Below are 19,193 nucleotides of genomic sequence, written 5' to 3' on the forward strand. Positions count from 1 at the left end.
CGAGCACATCTGTAAAGTTTATATTAGTATATCATACTTTTACTAGTCATGATCTTCCAACATCATATTTTTCAAAAACCATGTATCAGATATTTCAGTAAAGTTTCGAAATTTTATCTAGGCAGTCTGATAAATTGTACGTACTATTATATCTCCAAAACTCACTGTATTGAGATTACCAGTATAAATTTACTTCTCTTTCAGTTACGCTGTGCCAACTGTGGTGAAGAAACCAAGGAATTCCAATATTTGACCCTAACTGTGAGTAAAGAAATGTGCAATCATGATTGTCTATTTAAGGGGTTTGAAATACTGTGTGCGTTCTAACGATTTGTAAAGATAATGCTAATACTGTTAAACAGTGTCTTGAATGCACTTCCAAAAGTTGCGAGCTTGATTATTTACTGATCAGTCAGGTCAGCGTTAAGCATTACTGAATTCATACAGTCTTTTTGGTGTATTATTCTTGTTTAATGCTGCATTTGACATAACCCAAATATTTTAAAATTTTATATAGGAAGATAGTTCCAACATTTTTATATTTTTTCAGAATTGATGAGGTCAGACATAGTGGAGCAAAGTCAGGGGCCTGGGCTAATTTGGCTATGGTGGGATAAACAGAATCAAGATTAATGATACTATACTGTAATTATATCTAGATAAGTACAAGAATTTCTTAAATGATCAGAAAATTTTGCCAGAAAAAAAAGAAGACATTTTGATTGCCTAGTGTACCACAAAATGGCTGCAGTATTACATTTTCTTTTCCAGATGATGCTTTTGACTCATCTCGAGCCTTCACTCTTTTAGTGTTTTCTTTTATAATTTCCATCTTTTTCTTAAGTTAATTCTTTTAAAGCTATTTTGAAACTTCATAAGACCAAAATCACACTAAACCAAAATCCTCTTGAAACCCCCAAATTATCTGGTCCTAATTTTGTCTTGTAATTTTAATAAAATAATATTAAGTTAACCAAAAACCCTCTACTCTGAAAACCAAAACAAATTCATAATTATTAATACAGCATTGATAAAGTTGTATTGACAGTAATTACATTTTTCAGTTCAGAATTTAACCAAAGACTTACAAAGGATGACATTAAATGCATAAATCTAGACCCATAAGAGTCAAAACATTAACAAAGTGATATGTATGAATTCAACAAATTTCAATGAGTTTAATTTTTTTAAAGTTCCAACACTCCATAGTTTTATAAACTTTTGTATTACAGGCAAAGCAAATATACACAAGAACTTCCCAAAAATAGCATCAAGCCATATAACTTGTTTTCTTTTGCAAAGAGAAAACATATTTTGGTCCAATCATGCCTTTTTAATAGGAAATTAAAGTTTCATAAAACACAATAATTTTACATAGTAATATTGCTTTGTCTGTCTGTTTGTAAACATTTTGTTCCAGGGCATAATAATTATGAAACTGTTCTCTATGAAACTTAGTACACTTATTGGAGTAGTGGTGCTTCTTGATATCTCTATGAAACTTAGTACACTTATTGGAGTAGTGGTCCAGGTGTGCTTCTTCATATCTCTATGAAACTTAGTACACTTATTGGACTAGTGGTCCAGGTGCGCTTCTTGATATCTCTATGAAACTTAGTATACTTATTGGAGTAGTGGTCCAGGTGTGCTTCTTGATATCTCTATGAAACTTAGTACACTTATTGGAGTAGTGGTCCAGGTGGGCTTCTTCATATCTCTATGAAACTTAGTACACTTATTTAAGTAGTAGTCCAGGTGGGCTTCTTGATATCTCTATGAAACTTAGTACACTTATTGGAGTAGTGGTCCAGGTGTGCTTCTTGATATCTCTATGAAACTTAGTACACTTATTGGACTAGTGGTCCAGGTGCGCTTCTTGATATCTCTATGAAACTTAGTACACTTATTGGACTAATGGTCCAGGTGCGCTTCTTGATATCTCTATGAAACTCAGTACACTTATTGGACTAGTGGTCCAGGTGTGTTTCTTGCTGTTCACACTTCTTTTGTTCGATACTTTTTGTTTTCATCCATTTTTCTGTCCATCCATCTGTTTATCCATCCATTATCCATGCATTCTTTTCTGGAGCTTAACTCTGAAATCATTTAAGACAACTGTATGATATTTGGTGCACTTATTGAAACAGTATCAATATTGATAGTGCTGCATCATATGGTACTTTGTGTTAAAGTCTTTGCATGAGCAAGGGACTGGTTGAATATCTCATCTCTAAATGACATCTGTTGTTTACATTGTCCACATTTTTCAAATGACCAAATTGGTTTGTCCTATTGGTGTCTGAATTAGTGAAGTTTATATATTCAGGGTCTATATTGTTTGTTCTAATGATTACCCCTTCCAGCACATGATGTGATGTCACATCTTGGTCTGTGCATTTGAAGTTGGACTTGATTTGAAAGTGAGTATGTACAGTAAGAATAAATATGGTAGATTAGTACCAAAGCCTTTACTAACACCCCACCCACCCACCCACACAACCTCCATGGCTTGTATATAGACATTTTGACAGTTAAGAAGACATTTGTTTTTCTCATCGTCCGTCCTTACAATCAAGGTTACATTTGTTGTAATTAAGCTTTAATCTTATGCGTGCCACTTTGATATTTCGCAATTTGTAGATTCATTAGTGGTCCATATAATTAAGAACAGAAAAACACGTATTGCTAATCAAATCATAATATAGCTTTTGCTGAAAGCATCACATAGTTGTTTTATTTCAGAAGTTTTCTGTAGAGTGTGCTCAAAAAAGAATAAAGTTAATTGAATGTACAAACACAATGATAATTAAATGTTCTCTTGCAAAGTGCAAGCAGCAAGCTCTATCACCTCCTCCTTTTGTGTCACCTGTTTTAGCAGATAACATGCCTAATAGAATTTATATTGGGGTTGGCACAGTGACAAGGAAATTCCAGTCAAGGGGTTACATTATTTATCTTCTTTTAAGACTAACTAAGCAGATTACAAATGAGGTTTTATTGTCTTGTTGCAAACTCCTGTGTGAATTATTTGTCAGAGCCATTTATGTTTCAAACAGGATATCGACCACTCCGGTGGCCTAGTGGTTAGAGTGTCTGCCTTGGATGTGGGAGGTTGTGGATTTGATCCCCGGCCGAGTCATAGCAAAGACTTAACAAAAATGGCACTAACAGCTGCCTCACTTGGCACTCAGCATTGAAAGGTTAATGTTAGGACTGGTCAGCCTGGTGATTAAACTGCCACACTGCAGACATCGTAGCAATATGACTGAAAAATTGTTAAAGCTACGTTAAAAATCCAAATCACAAAAACACATTCAAACAGGATACCAATTTTTATAAAAAATATATTTGATTACTTCACATCATTGTGTGAGCCACATTAGTTCACTCAGCGAAGCACGCTATTTGTAATCGAGGTTTGATACTTGCCCAGGCCCGTTGAGGTTGGTTGTCTCTGGTAAAGGCGTTTCACTTCCATTTCTGTGGTATGATAATGTTAAAAATGTGTTAAAAGTGCCATTGAAGCAAATCAACTAACCCGAGACAACTGATGTCAGACAATCAGGCTAAGACAGAAAAAATAATCGTCCCAGATAAAAAGATTTTTTTCACATGGATTTGGAATTGGTTTATCCTCTGTGCAATAGAGGTAATGATAACGGGGATTATATTATGATTTAACGTGAATGGTAACAGAGATTATTTAAGATTTAATATGAATGGTAATTATAGGTTCCTGCATTTGTATGGGAAAATATGAACAAGTTTTTTGGATGGATATACTGCATGACCTTCGCAGTGCAGTATATCCATCTGACAAAATGAGTTCATATTTTTCCATACAAATATAGTAACCTTTTTATTATATGCACATTTTCTTATACTACCTAAGGCTTAATTATATTAACTAAATACACAGCCGCATATTCATCATTACACAACAACAACATTATTAATGCTCACATAACTCCGCCCAGATAAATTTGAACTTAGTTGTGTGCTAGACATCACTTTCAAAAGAAAATAGCATTTTGGTCTACTTAAAATTGAAATTTAGAGTCATATTATGAATGAATGCGCATTGCAACAACTTTTCTGTTTGGCTGGAATGAATAGATTTTGGTATTTTTGTTGATTCTACAAAGTGTTTTGATTATGGACTGAATTTATCTGTATCAATTGTACACGAAGTACATCTGATTTCAGCAGTGAGGAAGCAGAGTGTTGACATCTGCAAGTGTTTTTCTGTTCTGTCATTGAATGTTTGGAATCATAATGTGGGAAAAAATATGAAGTCTTTCAATTGTAATTATCAAAAAGGTGCTATGGAATTTAATGTTTATTTCATTTTGAGTGCAGTTGTTATGTTGTTGTTATAGGGTTTAACGCCATTTTTCAGCACAAGATAGGCTATACATGGCGGCCAGTATTAATGGTGGAGGAAGAACCGGGAAAACCCCGGAAAGAACCACCGACCCACAAGAAGCTACCGGCAAGCTTTCTCACATATCCACATTTGCCGAGCCCGAGACTCGAACCCATGCAGACAGAGGTGAGATGGCAGTGATCCGTGATGGACAGCGCTTTAGACCACTCGGCCACTCGGGGCCCCCTTGAGTGTAGTAATGAGGATGTAATTGTACTTGGAATGCAGTCAAAATTACAGTACAGTTTTGAAATGTGTATTCAAGCTTTAGAACCCATGACATGGCTCATGTAATTTGGATTCGCAGAACTAAGAAAGTATATTTTAAGGAAATTCAGTATGTAAAACTGTAAGAATATATTTTGCCATTCTTATTACCAGCCAAAGAATACTGTTTATGCCTTGTCACTTGCATGTTATTTGTAGGGGCCCAGCAATTCTATGACCTGTCTGGCATCTATTGCTAGCCGAAATCCAAAACATTGTATCAGAAAAGTTAACGTGGAATATTGCAAAGGAGCTGGTATGAGGCAATCCACGAAACTTCTGTTTTAGTTTATTCAGATACAAATTTAATCAACCAAAATGTAAAGCATCTACTACTTGAGTGTACATGATTTGTTTGCAAAGTAGTTCCTAATACACTATTGGGCACATATGTTATGCGCGTGAGTGCAATATGGTGTGCAATATCATAAAATATTGCACAATTCTGACAATGTAAAGTAAACAGAGACAAAAATGAGCATATAATAACAGGGATTATTTCAGATTTAATGTGAATGGTAACAGGGCTTGTGTTAAGATCTAATGTGAATAATAACAGGGGCTTAATTTAAGATCTAATGTGAATAGTAACAGGGGCTTAATTGAAGATCTAATGTGAATGGTAACATGGCTTATATTAAGATCTAATTTGAATGGTAACGGATTTTTAAGAGCTAGTGTGAATGGTAACATGGCTTATATTAAGATCTAATGTGAATGGTAAGTGGGGCTTAATTGAAGATCTAATGTGAATGGTAATTGGGGCTTAATTGAGATCTAATGTGAATGGTAACATGGCTTATATTAAGATTTAATGTGAATGATAACTGGGGCTTAATTGAAGATCTAATGTGAATGGTAACTGGGGCTTAATTGAAGATCTAATCTGAATGGTAACATGGCTTATATTAAGATCTAATTTGAATGATAACAGGGCTTATATTAGGATCTAATGTGAATGATAACTGGGGCTTATTTTAAGATCTAATGTGAATGATAACTGGGGCTTAATTGAGATCTAATGTGAATGGTAACATGGCTTATATTAAGATTTAATGTGAATGATAACTGGGACTTAATTGAAGATCTAATGTGAATGGTAACTGGGGCTTAATTGAAGATCTAATCTGAATGGTAACATAGCTTATATTAAGATCTAATTTGAATGATAACAGGGCTTATATTAAGATCTAATGTGAATGATAACTGGGGCTTATTTTAAGATCTAATGTGAATGGTAGCAGGGATTATTTAAGATCTAATGTGAATGATAACTGGGGCTTAATTGAAGATCTAATATGAATGGTAACATGGCTTATATTAAGATCTAATTTGAATGATAACAGGGCTTATATTAAGATCTAATGTGAATGATAACTGGGGCTTGTTTTAAGATCTAATGGGAATGGTAGCAGGGATTATTTAAGATCTAATGTGAATGGTAGCAGGGATTATTTAAGATCTGATGTGAATGGTAACAGGGATTATTTAAGATCTAATGCGAAAGATAACTGGGGCTTATTTTAAGATCTAATGTGAATAGTAACAGGGCTTAATTTAAGATCTAATGTGAATGGTGACTGGGGCTTAATTGAAGATCTAATGTGAATGGTAACATGGCTTATATTAAGATCTAATTTGAATGATAACAGGGCTTATATTAAGATCTAATGTGAATGATAACTGGGGCTTGTTTTAAGATCTAATGGGAATGGTAGCAGGGATTATTTAAGATCTAATGTGAATGGTAGCAGCGATTATTTAAGATCTGATGTGAATGGTAACAGGGATTATTTAAGATCTAATGCGAATGATAACTGGGGCTTATTTTAAGATCTAATGTGAATAGTAACAGGGCTTAATTTAAGATCTAATGTGAATGGTGACTGGGGCTTAATTGAAGATCTAATGTGAATGGTAACATGGCTTATATTAAGATCTAATGTGAATGGTAACATGGCTTATATTAAGATCTAATGTGAATGATAACTGGGGATTAATTGAAAATCTAATGTGAATGGTAACATGGCTTATATTAAGATGTAATGTGAATGGTAACATGGTTTGTTTTAAGATCTAATGTGAATGGTTACAGGGTTTATATTAAGATCTAATGTGAACAATAACTCGGGTTTAATTTAAGATCTAATGTGAATGGTAACTGGGGCTTATATTAAGATTGAATGTGAATAGTAACTGGGGCTTATATCAGTGTTTCCCTTTACTCACATTTGTACATCAGGGACGCACGCTGGAGAAAATTGTAGCACATTTTTGTTACCATGCATTTTTTTGACGCAAAGGATTTTCATAATATGATCATGATTTATTTAATACCCAATGCATTAGACGATGGATGGCATCGTATATACTTCGCGTATAGGCATTGACTGGTTCCCCGTTTTGTTTTTCCCCCTGCCTTGCGCTCCTCTATTTGTATAGCAAAGTGCAATGCAGGGAACATATAAAACAATGAACCAGACTAGCATAGGCAATGTTTTGACGGAGTAGCTTGCCCTAATCTCATGAGCTTCTCGCGATTTCCATCGAGCTCAGCAAGCTGTTCTAGATATTTGACATCAAGGCTCGTTGCACTAGAAAGTGATCTTCAGATTAAAACGTCATGCACTAAAAAGCATTAGCAAAGAAAGTGAAAGAAGCAAAACACAAAAGAATAACTGTGGATCTAACTTTAATGAAACATGGAGACAATTATTCCCTTGACTGGAATATTCATTATGATTACTGGTGTGACTTCTGATCACGTGATTGCAAAGACTGCGAAAGTGAATAATCCTTTCGTGACAGGATTTTAAAATTTTTAAAAATAGGCCCTCGTTCGCCATAAGATATCTGGAGAACACATTATAACCTAAGCCATTATTTCACAACAAAGAAATCAGTAAACTTGCAGAGACAAATGCGTTATTTGGATTACAAAGTCAGTGGGTCATTGCAAATTTTGTTGGTTTTTAACTTTTACCGCAATAAAAGAAAAATCTTAAAGTTCAAGTGTAACTTATTAGAAAGAAGATGAATCAGTATCCTCCTTGATATTTGGATAATGTGTTCTAGGACAAAGTACAATGAAACCTATGATAGTACACATTTGATGAAAGGCAGTAAATTAACTCCCATTTGGTTAAAAAGATTTTTATTTGGCTTTTTGTATTGGCTTATATGTAATGTGTTGGGCTATAATATTGTTGAGGAGACTGTTAAAAGTACGACTTTAAAAGAAAAATGACCTAATAAAATTATTCATTGAATGGACAATGCATTTGTTTGTTAACTGTGCATATTGGTGTATTTGTATGTTTAGAGAAAGAGAGAGAGAGAGTATGTTGTGCAAGTTGCAATATCCTATTTCAAGCTGGAAAAGTACGAGTCGTATGAAAATTTGTCAGTACATTTTTGACCCCCACATTTTTTTTTTGACCCCCAGTTTTGACACCTAGGGTTTTTTTGTACCCTCAATTTTACATCCCTGGGGGATACACTGGCTTATATTAAGATTGAATGTGAATGGTAACATGGTTTATTTTAAGATCTAATGTGAATGGTAACAGGGTTTATATTAAGATCTAATGTGAATGGTAACAGGTGTTTAATTGAAGATGTAATGTGAATGGTAACATGGCTTATATTAAGATCTAATGTGAATGGTAAGATGGCTTATTTTAAGATCTAACGTGAATGGTAACATGGCTTATATTAAGGTTTAATGTGAATGATAACTGGGGTTTAATTGAAGATGTAATGTGAATGTGTTTTTGAAAGTTACAATAAGCACAAAGTGTACTGGCCATCTGTTACTTATGCTGGGGTAGTTGTCGCCTAATTACACTGAAATTTGTAGAGTAACATCAAGGTTTTGCTGGTGAATTCAGGCCTGTGGTGTGGGTATTATTGACATGTGGAGATTGACTGAAATACACTAGTTAATCCATCAGCTGGCCAGATAGACCCCAATTTGGGTCAGTAATGTTAAATGGAATGAGCACCTGTTGAGTGAAACACTAGTACTGTCTGAAACACAGCAATATATGCCACTGAATTACACTATACAGGAATCTTTGTCAGCATGAGTTTAACATGGTCAAGCCACTTGCATGTACTATATATTACAGTTTTCATTAAAGATGTATGTATATGAAGAAGAAAGGAGGTTTATAATTGAAGAAGAGAAACAAAAGTGGTACCTTTGGTAAATTGTGTCATGTATTTATGGGGATCATGTATGTTGTTTTAGCATTTTATAATTTAAGTTTGACCTTCTATTTCAAGAATATTGTGAAGACTGGAATAGATTACTGTGGGTACATATTTTACAGTTTGAATTATTTAGTATTACAAATGAAAATATGTTGATGATCTATGTATATGAATGACTAGATGTAAAGAAAAAATCTTTTGGAGGTTTGATAAAAATAGAAACGAAAACTGATAAATGCTAATTTTTACTGATCTTTTTACAGGAGAGTTCACCATTAAAGGGAGGAAGAGGGCAGGCCAGTCTTGTCATCAAGTGTCATTTATGTAGCCGTGAAAATTCAATAGGTAGATAAAAATTGATGCATACATCTGCCAAAAATTCATTATAAGAGTATTTGTATGTTTATACAAATGTATACAGTTATTGTTACAGTGATTTTTCAGCTCTACTTCAAGTATACAACAAGAGCTTAGGACATGTTTGTATATGCAAATGTATACAGTTATTGTTACAGTGATTTTTCAGCTCTACTGAGGTATACAACAAGAGCTTAGGACATGTTTGTTATTACTAGTTTGTTATTACTACTCCGCCTCAACAGCTCATAGGATTGCCATGAAACTTTACACACACATTCAAACCAAGGTGTAGTTGGTCCTAAATGCAAATGGTACACCTTGGACATACAATATGGCCACTAAGACCGCCATCCTAAAAATCATATTGTCAATACTACACCTGAAAGTATGAATATGAGGTTTTTGCTAAAATACTTTTTATGGTCTTTTGTTAATCCTAAATTAAAATGGGGCTGATTTGACATTAGCATGATTGCTATTGCAAAACTTTTGTTATGTCTTCTTCATGGAATTGTTGTTTTGTTGTAGGATTTAATGCCATTTTTCAGTACAAGATACATGGCTGCTAGTATAAATTGTGCAGGAAGAACCCGGGAAAACCCCGGAAAGAATCACTGACCCACAAGAAGCTACTGTCAAATTTTGTAGACGTAAGAAAATTTGAGTACTGATTCTAATAATTCACCTCATGTATGGAAGGTTATGAATCAGCTGCTTGCAATCCTGAATCTTTCAGCAGATTCCAAGACAACTCAATCTTCTCCAAGCCTGCTAAATCTGAAACCAGTAATGTTCATCTTGCATGTCTAGTTCATGTCCAACAAAACTTTCAGGAAGGAATGTCTCTGAACAAATGAGTTAAAGAATTGCTTGAGCAGGATGGTTCACCACTTTGGAAGTCTATGAGTAGAACTTGAGAGTGTTTTCCCAGTAGAGTGAGAAGAGCACATCTCTCCCTTAAATCTCACTACCACAAATAACTTCCTACCATGCTGTTTGAGGAGAAATTAAGTTCCATCACCTTCAAGGAATACCTTTCCTTGAGATCAGATATATTTTGCCCTCTTAAAAGGGAGGATATAGGGTAGAATAAAGGCCTTCCCACCATTCTTGAGAAGTTTTACTTGTTTCGACAATAGGCTTTAATGACCTCTCTGGTGGCCTAGTGGTTATAGCATCTACCTCAGATACATAAGGTCATGGGTTTGAACCCCAGTCAATGCATACCAAAGACTTATAAAAATGGTACCAGCAGCTGCCTCATTTTACACGCAGCATTAAGAGGTTATTGTTATGACTGGTTGGCCTGGTGTCAGGATAATGTAACTGGGTTGGACATTATGCTACATGTCTGTGGCATGATGCCCCAGTGCTAGACATCACTATAAACTGTCTCACCGCAGACATTGCAGCTATATGTCTGAAAAAATGTTATAGCTATGTTAAAAATCCAAAACACACACACAAACCCAAAGGCTTTTACTCTTTGTCAGAAATGGAATCATCCATGCATTCTGCTGTAGTTGATTTAGGCTAATTTTGAGCTGCATTCCAGAGCCTTCATGACTCAACTCTTGTACAAAACCTGCTCCTTGTCGACTTTGTTTTAAAACAGGCAGAATCAGTGAAGAATCAGTGAAGATAAAGACCTTGCCTGTCAACTAAAACTATTGGCAGCTATGTCCTAATTGTTTGATTAGTCTCCATACAAGTGACAGAACCAGGTCGTCAAATCAGTAGATTTTTACAAAAATATCAGTAGATTGGCTTCTAAATCATTTGGAATTTTTTTTCAACATATATTTTGTACATTTTAAGGGAATTGAAAACAAAACAAGTACATTTTTTGCCATAATATATATTCTCTTTATATGATAAAACTGCAAGTGTTGAACAGCAAGTGTCAGATTCTGATGGCTGTGTTATGATAAAATTTATTAATATATGAGTCAGGGTATTGTGAGTTAAATAAAAAGGGCAGAGTTGTATATCTTACATTTCACTGCAAAGATGTTTAAAAATAAAATCCATAAACTGTTTCAGTTTTCTTCACTAGTTCACTATGATTCTGTTGAAATCATTTTTTGGTTGGTCTATCCTTTTTATCTCACCTTTGCCAAGGTTGGGCAGTGTTTAATTAGAGACCCAAAAGCCAAGAAGGACCATCTTTAATCTCATTTATACACCTCAATAAATATCATACCTTTGAGATCAAGCTCTCCAAGTTATAGCAATATGGTAATCGATTTACAGCTTGTTTTGGACCTGTCAGTTGTTTTGTGACAATTCTTAATCAGATTACTAGCATGAATCAATGCATCAGTCATTGCACAATTTGAACAGATTTAATCCCAATTAGACTTTGTTCTGATTGTTTTCTTTCACGTGTATATAACACAGAACAAAATGCAAGCAGTCAGTGTTAACTCAAATACAGTATGTACAGTGGATGATACTTAAAATGGTATATTTGTCCTACTGCCAGTAGAATCACATGTATGTCTCTAATGACAGCCCCAGCTTTCATCATCAGCAGGCATCCTTTATATCAAAGAGTCCAGAGTTTCTATACTTTCCAACTTTCTAGAAAGTGGTGGTGTGGGGTTTTATTTTGTCTGTTTCATATTTTGAGGTTTTGTAGCTGAAAGTGGAGTCATTGACATTGTCTAAGTCAGAATAATTTGATAGTGAATATAAAGTTTTAGCTAATAGGCAGATAGTTAAATGGATCTAATAGTCTCTTATTTTGCAGGAGTTTTAAATTTAAAGTAAATGCTGTGATTTTATTGTTTTAAAATGTGAAAATATAGCTGCAGTTCTGACCCATTACACAATGACAAAATAATGTCCAAACAAAGTTGCTAGTTTTGCATGCTAAGTTTTTGGGAATGACTCTGACTATCACTGTGCTTTCTATTTCTATTTTATGTAGAATAATTTACTTTTAGTCATTTTTTCATAGACCATCACCACACCCCAGGTGGGTGAGTGGTCTAAGGTGCTTTCCTTTACAGATCACAGGCATATTATGCCTGTATATGTGTGTTTGAATCACTCCAACTTGAGTATGTGAGAATACTTGCCATTAGCTTCCCTTGGGTCAATGGTTCAACCTGGGGCTTTCCTGGGGTTTTCCTCCACCAGATATACTGGTTGAAATGTATAGTCTATTCATGTGCTGAAAAATAGCATTAAACCTACAACAACAACATCATAGAGCATCTTCAAAATTTAGTACAAATATAATTTAATATGTTTATGCCATCAGTAGCATGTGTCATCATTTTTATGTGGAAAGGTTATCAAATTTTTGTGTTTTTATTTCACCAGACATAATCAAGGACTCTATGGTTCCCTACAATGCAGATGACTCCAACAAATTCAAAACAGTTGTGGTGTTTGATTGTCGAGGTGTTGAGCCAATTGATTTTTCACCCAGGGTGAGTTGTTTTTTTTGGGGGATACTTAGTTAATGTATCAGTGAACAAATGAATTGAAAAGTTGTCTTTCATTATCTATGCTTTGATTTATTTATAAAAAACATATTTGCACTGAAATTTAAGTTTAAACGGATTACCATTGCCCCACTCACAGATGAGACCCTTCTTGATTGAATGAGGCCACTCTTTGATATAAAAAAATTTATAATGTCCTGCACCAAAGTGAAGTGTTCCTACATAATAACACTCTTCATAAGAACCATACAGATTACATGTTTTATATTGAGGGAGTATTACACTTAGGGATTTTCCAACAAGGTTGCCATAACATTGCAAACAGACAAACAAATAGAGTATTTAATAACTGAATTGGATCCATGCCCATGCTCCAGTTACAAGAGGGGCAGAAGTTTACAAATGGGCTTTATGGTGATGGTTCACTGTATAGTAGAACCTCACTTATCTGAATCTCATTTATCCCAAATTTCTGATTCATCCTAACTATTCCCCAAACAGTTTTCATAATATGCAGGTACCAGTCATAAACCCAGTTACCAACAATGAAATGTGTGATTGTTTGTAAACCTGGTCATAAGGCTAAATGAACTTACGGTCGTGTGTCTGGAGTGCATCATCCAGTCAGCAGTAAGTTATATTTTCAACTTCTTCTCAAATCCCTCTGAACAGATTTCAGCCAAACTTGGCAGGAAGCATTCTGGCTTTTAGATATCACTGGACAACAAATTTTTACAAAAGTCATGTTACTGAAATAAAATTAGTCAATTCTTATCAATTTTTATGTGCTGAACACGAATATGACAGTCAAATTGCAAAATTGGCTCTAGTCTTTTTGTAATCTGCAAGAAATGAATGTTTACATAACGAAATGCATTCCAATAGTAAAAGGTCAACTGTAATAGCCTACCTATAAAAAATCAAGTCATTGACTACATCTTAGATTTCTTCGCCTGTCTCTTGTACAGCTGTTCGGGAGCATCTCTGAGGAGTGTCCAGCAGTAGTCAGCCAGCATTGTAGTGGACTATTTTCCCTGGTATCTTTGTTCCATTGTTGCGATATCTTGATGAAAACGTTCGCCGTGTTCTTCACTAACAATACCACAGTTGCTAGGAAAGAAATCCAAATGGGAATGAAGGAAGTGAATCTTTAGAGACATATTGCAGCCAAGTTTCTTATACTTCATCAACATGTCTTCTACTAGTTCCTTATAGTTTTCTGCCCTAACATTTCCGAGGAAGTTTGTAGAAACTAGGCGAAAAGCATTCCATGCTTGTTTCGCGTCACCTTCCAGCAAGTTGTTGAACCGGTCATCTTTGAAAAGCTCTCGAATCTGAGGACCCACAAAAACTCCCTCTTTAATCTTTGCTTCGCTGAGTCGAGGGAATTTTTCATGCAGGTATCGGAATGCTGGCAAAGTCCGGTCAATGGCTTTCACGAAGTTCTTCATCAAACCTAGTTTGATGTGAAGGGGTGGTAGCAAGATTTTCTGAGCCTCAACCAGAGCTGGGTGTTGGATATTCTTCTCTCCAATGGCTACATTCTGCCTGTGAGTCCATTCCTTCCTCATGTAGTGCATTTCCCTTGCTCGGCTATCCCACTCGCATAAGAAACACATGTATTTTGTATATCCTTGCTGCAGTCCCATTAAAAATGCAACTACCTTCAAATCACCACAGAGGTGCCAGCTGTACTTGTTATACTCAATGGAATTCAGTAGCTGCCTTAAGTTATCGTATGTCTCTTTCATGTGGACAGCATACGCTACTGGAATAGATGGAAGAATGTTTCCATTGTGCAAAAGCACAGCCTTGAGACTCAGTTTCGAAGAGTCCACAAATAGTCTCCATTCTTGTGGGTCATGAGTGATTTTTAAAGCATTCATGAGGCCCTCAATATCGGAACAGAATATCAGATTACTTTCCTTTCTGAAGAAAGGCTCCAATTGCTGGTGGCGCTTTCGATATGCAGTAATTGTGACATCTTCTTCTAGAAGATTCCATTGTTGGAGTCTTGATCCTAGCAATTCTGCCTTGTTCTTTGATAAGTCCAAATCACGAATCAGGTCATTTAGTTCTTCCTGTGTTATTCTGTGTGGGGTTGATGATGCACCACAGTGAAAATCTGGATCACTGCATGCTGATGGACCAGGAGAAGAACAGGTCGACTCACCTTTGTCTTCGTCAGATGAATCAAGAGAATATTCTGCTGGAGGTTCTGGAATAGGAAGTCCCTCACCATGTGGAACTGGTCTCAATGCAGACGGAATGTTTGGGTAGACTATTCTCGACTTCTTTCGCTTCGTTATTCCGCCGGAAAGAGGAGGAACCAAGCAGAAGTAACAGTCATTTAGGTGGTTGCTTGGCTCTCTCCACACCATTGGGACTGCAAACGGCATTGATGACCTTTTGCAATTCAACCACTGTGAAAGCTGTGTTGTACATGTAGCACAGCATATATGCGGAGCCCAAGGCTTGTCTTGGTCACCAACCTTGCATCCGAAGTAAAGATGATATGCCTTCTTCACTTGAGAATTGATACTTTTCTTCTGGTTGGCAAATGTCACTTCCCCACAAATATAGCAAAAATTGTCCGCGGTATTAACACACTTTCGAGGCATTACTGTTCTTTATTGTACGTAAATGGATAAAATAATAAGTTTTATGTAACAGTAGCTTGAACTGTCTCGCACAACGTCTAAAATATTTTAAATGCTGAACCTATCTGATTGGGCTTTATATAGTACACTGCTTACGTCAGCTTCAGCAGCCGCCTGGCATTAGTATAATAGGCCTACACATGTATAGTACACTGCTGACGTCAACTTACTTCAGCAGCCGCATGGCATTAGTATTGCATTGCATCAGAAAATGATGCAATCAGCTGTGGATGATGTGAGCATGATGGTATTATGCAATGTTACATCATTATTCCGGATGTTGCTGCAGTCCTACTGGAGAAATTTACACAGTGAAACATAGAAAATGAGGTATATGAATATCTTCAAAACGAGAGCCAATACAAATTTTTCACGGTTATATTCGTGTTCGGCACACCAAAATACTACAGATTAGGGCCTTTTCAAGTCAGTAATGATTTCACTGTTGACCAGTGTATTCAGACTTGTAGAAATAGTCCCATAAAATATGGCTGGGCTGCCATTACTTAAAATAGACTTTAAACAACTTCTCAAAAATCTGTGAATGGAATTTTACCAAAATTGACAGAAAGCAATTTTGCATAATAGTCTTTCAGATTTGTACAATAATTGTGTATGGATTTTTGTTGTCCTTTTTGAGAGCCAAAGTTGGCCCCATTCGCAATCCAACTTGTTATGGTGTTATTGCCCTTTGTATACCATCAATATTAAATCTCTCTACATTAGATCTTTGTAACAAGTATAGCTTGGAAACCATTCAACATATTTTTATGCAGTTTGGTATGTATATTGTCACATGACCTGTGATACACCTTTAATGAGTTTTATCTCATCAAATATATTTTGTACAGAGTTATGTCCCTTGAAATTAACTCTATATCTTCACATGGGATATTGCTTCTAACCCACACATCTCCAGAATCATTCCACATATTCTTCGGCAGTGTAGTTCAGACATTGTCTCACAGACTTGCATTTGACTTTCTTTTTAATCTGATTGGAAGAGTTATGGCCCCTTAATTGCTTGTTTTCCTGACTTTGGATTCTTCAAGCTCACTTCACCAAAATTTGATGGTTTTCAACCAGATTTGGCATTTGACTTTAGGTGGATCAGATCTAGGGTAAGGGCTTGATATACAGGATTCCACTACATTATTTACAGGAATTATGTCCCATGATTCCCCATCCTCCTTACTTTGGTTTCTGCATGCTAACTGTACTAAACTTTATTGCATTTCAGTCTAATGTGGCAAATACCTTTATATTGACTTACAACTTGCCATAACAACATTTACAGGAGTTGTAGCTCATGATTTTCCATCCTCCTGCCTTTGGTTTTATTACAAATCTATGGTCTTAAACTAAGTAACAGAAAAGAGTGAAAACCAACAAGTTTGATAAAATTCAAAAAATAATTTATTTCTCTAGAATACAAAGTTAAAATTTAAAAAGAAATTACAGTAATGAGAAATAAACCCCAGATAGTCCAAAAAGTTCTATCATCAGTCTGAATGTGTTGATGTGTCTGTAGTGACCTGTCTTGAGGTGATGTGCCAAACAGTCTCTTTGAATCACAGTAATAAAATCCAAGATGTTCTTGTTTGAAATCACTATAATTCCAAATTAATGTTCCAGTCCAAGAATACTGTGGATGAGCACTTTGTATTTCCAGTGAATAATAATTTGAATAAATAATTCCACCCAATGAAATACTGAATACAACAATAAGACTGATTCTCTCTCAGATGTTAAATGAAGAATGAGTGACTTTTCAGGTAAACAAGATTACAAATCCCTCTACTTGACCAATATTGCAATTACCATTTTCTGAAAATACTCTGTCACTTATTGGAATTTTCCATTCTAGAATATTCTAAGTTGTGAACAAGACAAAGTCTGTTACTAAAATTATAATAAAGAATGTGGTAAACATAGGTAGACCAAGTTATTCCATGTGGGCATTCCACTGCCCTAGACTCATATTAAAATAAACATGTTGATATGAATAATAATCTGAATACTTATTCCACAATTATAGAAAAGTTATTAGCCATGTATTCTGTTGTCCACAAAGCTAATTTTACTGCTAAGGCACAACATGAACTTGATTTTGGACAAGGTCAGGTTGAAAATACAATTATACATAACTTACAATCATGTAGAAAATAACTAACAAATATAAATTAAATATGCACAAGAATTTCCATAGCAGAACTTTACTAAACTTTGTTACATTTTAACCAGATTTGTCATGCAGCTTTGTATTGATGAGTCTTTTAATTTTTCTGATTTTTAATTTTTCACGTCATTTACAGGAGTCATGTCCCCTTATTGCCCATCCTTCTTACTGTGGTTTTTGCAGCATGACATTGCTAAACTTTGTTGGATTTGACCAAACCTATAATGTAGCTTTATGTTAATGAGTTTACTTTCAAATCTTCTACATTATCATTTCAAAATGTTACGGTCTCTGATTTCCCATCCTCCTAACTTTGCCATCCACACATAAATTTACCTGCAAATAGTATATTTTAGCTAAAGGTATCATGCATGTTTATAATGATGATACTTGGAAGGAGTTGGCTTTCCAGCATTCCACTTCATCATTTAGAAGAGTTATGGCCTCTTAATTCCTATTTTTCTCACAACTTTGGTTTTCCAGCAAAATTCTTTTTGTTCGAGGCCCTGATGAGCAAATTGTAGAGGATGAGGCCCCCTGTAATGCATGCATTAATACTAACTCATGTTATCTTCAAGTTTAGCTTGAAAATAAATAATTTAAAAAATAAAGATATTTTGTAATAAATTGTGTAATTCAGAAATAACATTGTAGGTATCTGTATGCAATATGTAAATATTTGCTTTTTATTAATATTGGACAGTGTAAAATGAATACATTTTAGAATTAAACTCTTATTTGAAGGTTGGATTTGCAGCAGAGGGAGAAGAAACTGGGACCCCATTTCCTGAAATATCTTTGACAGAAGGGGTAGGTAGTATAACCTGAGGCAGTAAACCAGGGTATCATATTTACTGTATATCTTGAAACTAGATAAAGTAAACGAATTTTGCTTATGTCTCATAACATATGGTTAAACTTTTTGTTACCTGGATCATGTGTCCCAGAGCTTATGGGCACAAAACAAATTCTGTTGAATTTGCTGCTTACCTGCCCCACATACTGCAATAAAAGAGGTAAATAAAGTAGGTAAATTGAATGCCTATTGAATAATACTCTGAAAGAAATTCACCATGTACTGTTCTCATTTATTTTTACTTTTTGTTCTGCACACACAATTTATTTAAAAAAGAAATGTATCCATTATCCAAAATCCACATTGTTCTTTGGTGTATTGTTCACATCTATAGCTTGTATCACTGATGTTGAATAAAAACATTAACACATGATTCACTGATGTGGAGATATATAGCCGAATCATGTTTGGTCGTTCTCAAGAGTTTCATTGTGTTTTCAAACTGAAAATTGGATCCAACAAAATTACCAATGACAGAGAGAGAAAGAGAGAAATTGCTTTAAGGGACCAGAAATTCATGCATGACATGGTGCATTGCACAAAATAGCCAGGAGTGTATTATATCCAGGTTAACACTATAACAATATTTCACAAATAAAAATCATTATTAAATACATTTACTGTGTCTGCAAATGACTCTTTTTGCTTGCATGGGTTACGAATGTATTCTTAAAGACAATGCTTTATATGCTATTTTACCCTGCAGACATCAATACCTTTTTGTATCAATTATGATGACAAGCTGGCAAAGAGTAGAAGCTTGGGTGGTGAATAA

General features: G+C 35.1%; 1 protein-coding gene across 2 annotated transcripts in view; it reads left to right on the plus strand.

Moving 5' to 3' along the window:
- LOC149806718 (CXXC motif containing zinc binding protein-like) overlaps positions 1-19,193 on the plus strand; it is a 29,191-nt gene that overhangs the window by 6,526 nt on the left and 3,472 nt on the right. For both annotated transcript variants that reach the window (XM_089956892.1, XM_089956888.1), the window contains exons 3-6: positions 205-261; positions 9,172-9,253; positions 12,599-12,708; positions 18,307-18,372. In XM_089956892.1, the coding sequence (XP_089813018.1) occupies positions 205-261; positions 9,172-9,253; positions 12,599-12,708; positions 18,307-18,372 (315 nt within the window). The remainder of the gene's footprint in view (positions 1-204; positions 262-9,171; positions 9,254-12,598; positions 12,709-18,306; positions 18,373-19,193) is intronic.

This window comes from Sinohyriopsis cumingii, chromosome 1 (genome assembly GCF_028554795.1).
Source record: "Sinohyriopsis cumingii isolate HCF-2022 chromosome 1, ASM2855479v2, whole genome shotgun sequence".
NCBI lineage: Eukaryota > Metazoa > Mollusca > Bivalvia > Unionida > Unionidae > Sinohyriopsis > Sinohyriopsis cumingii.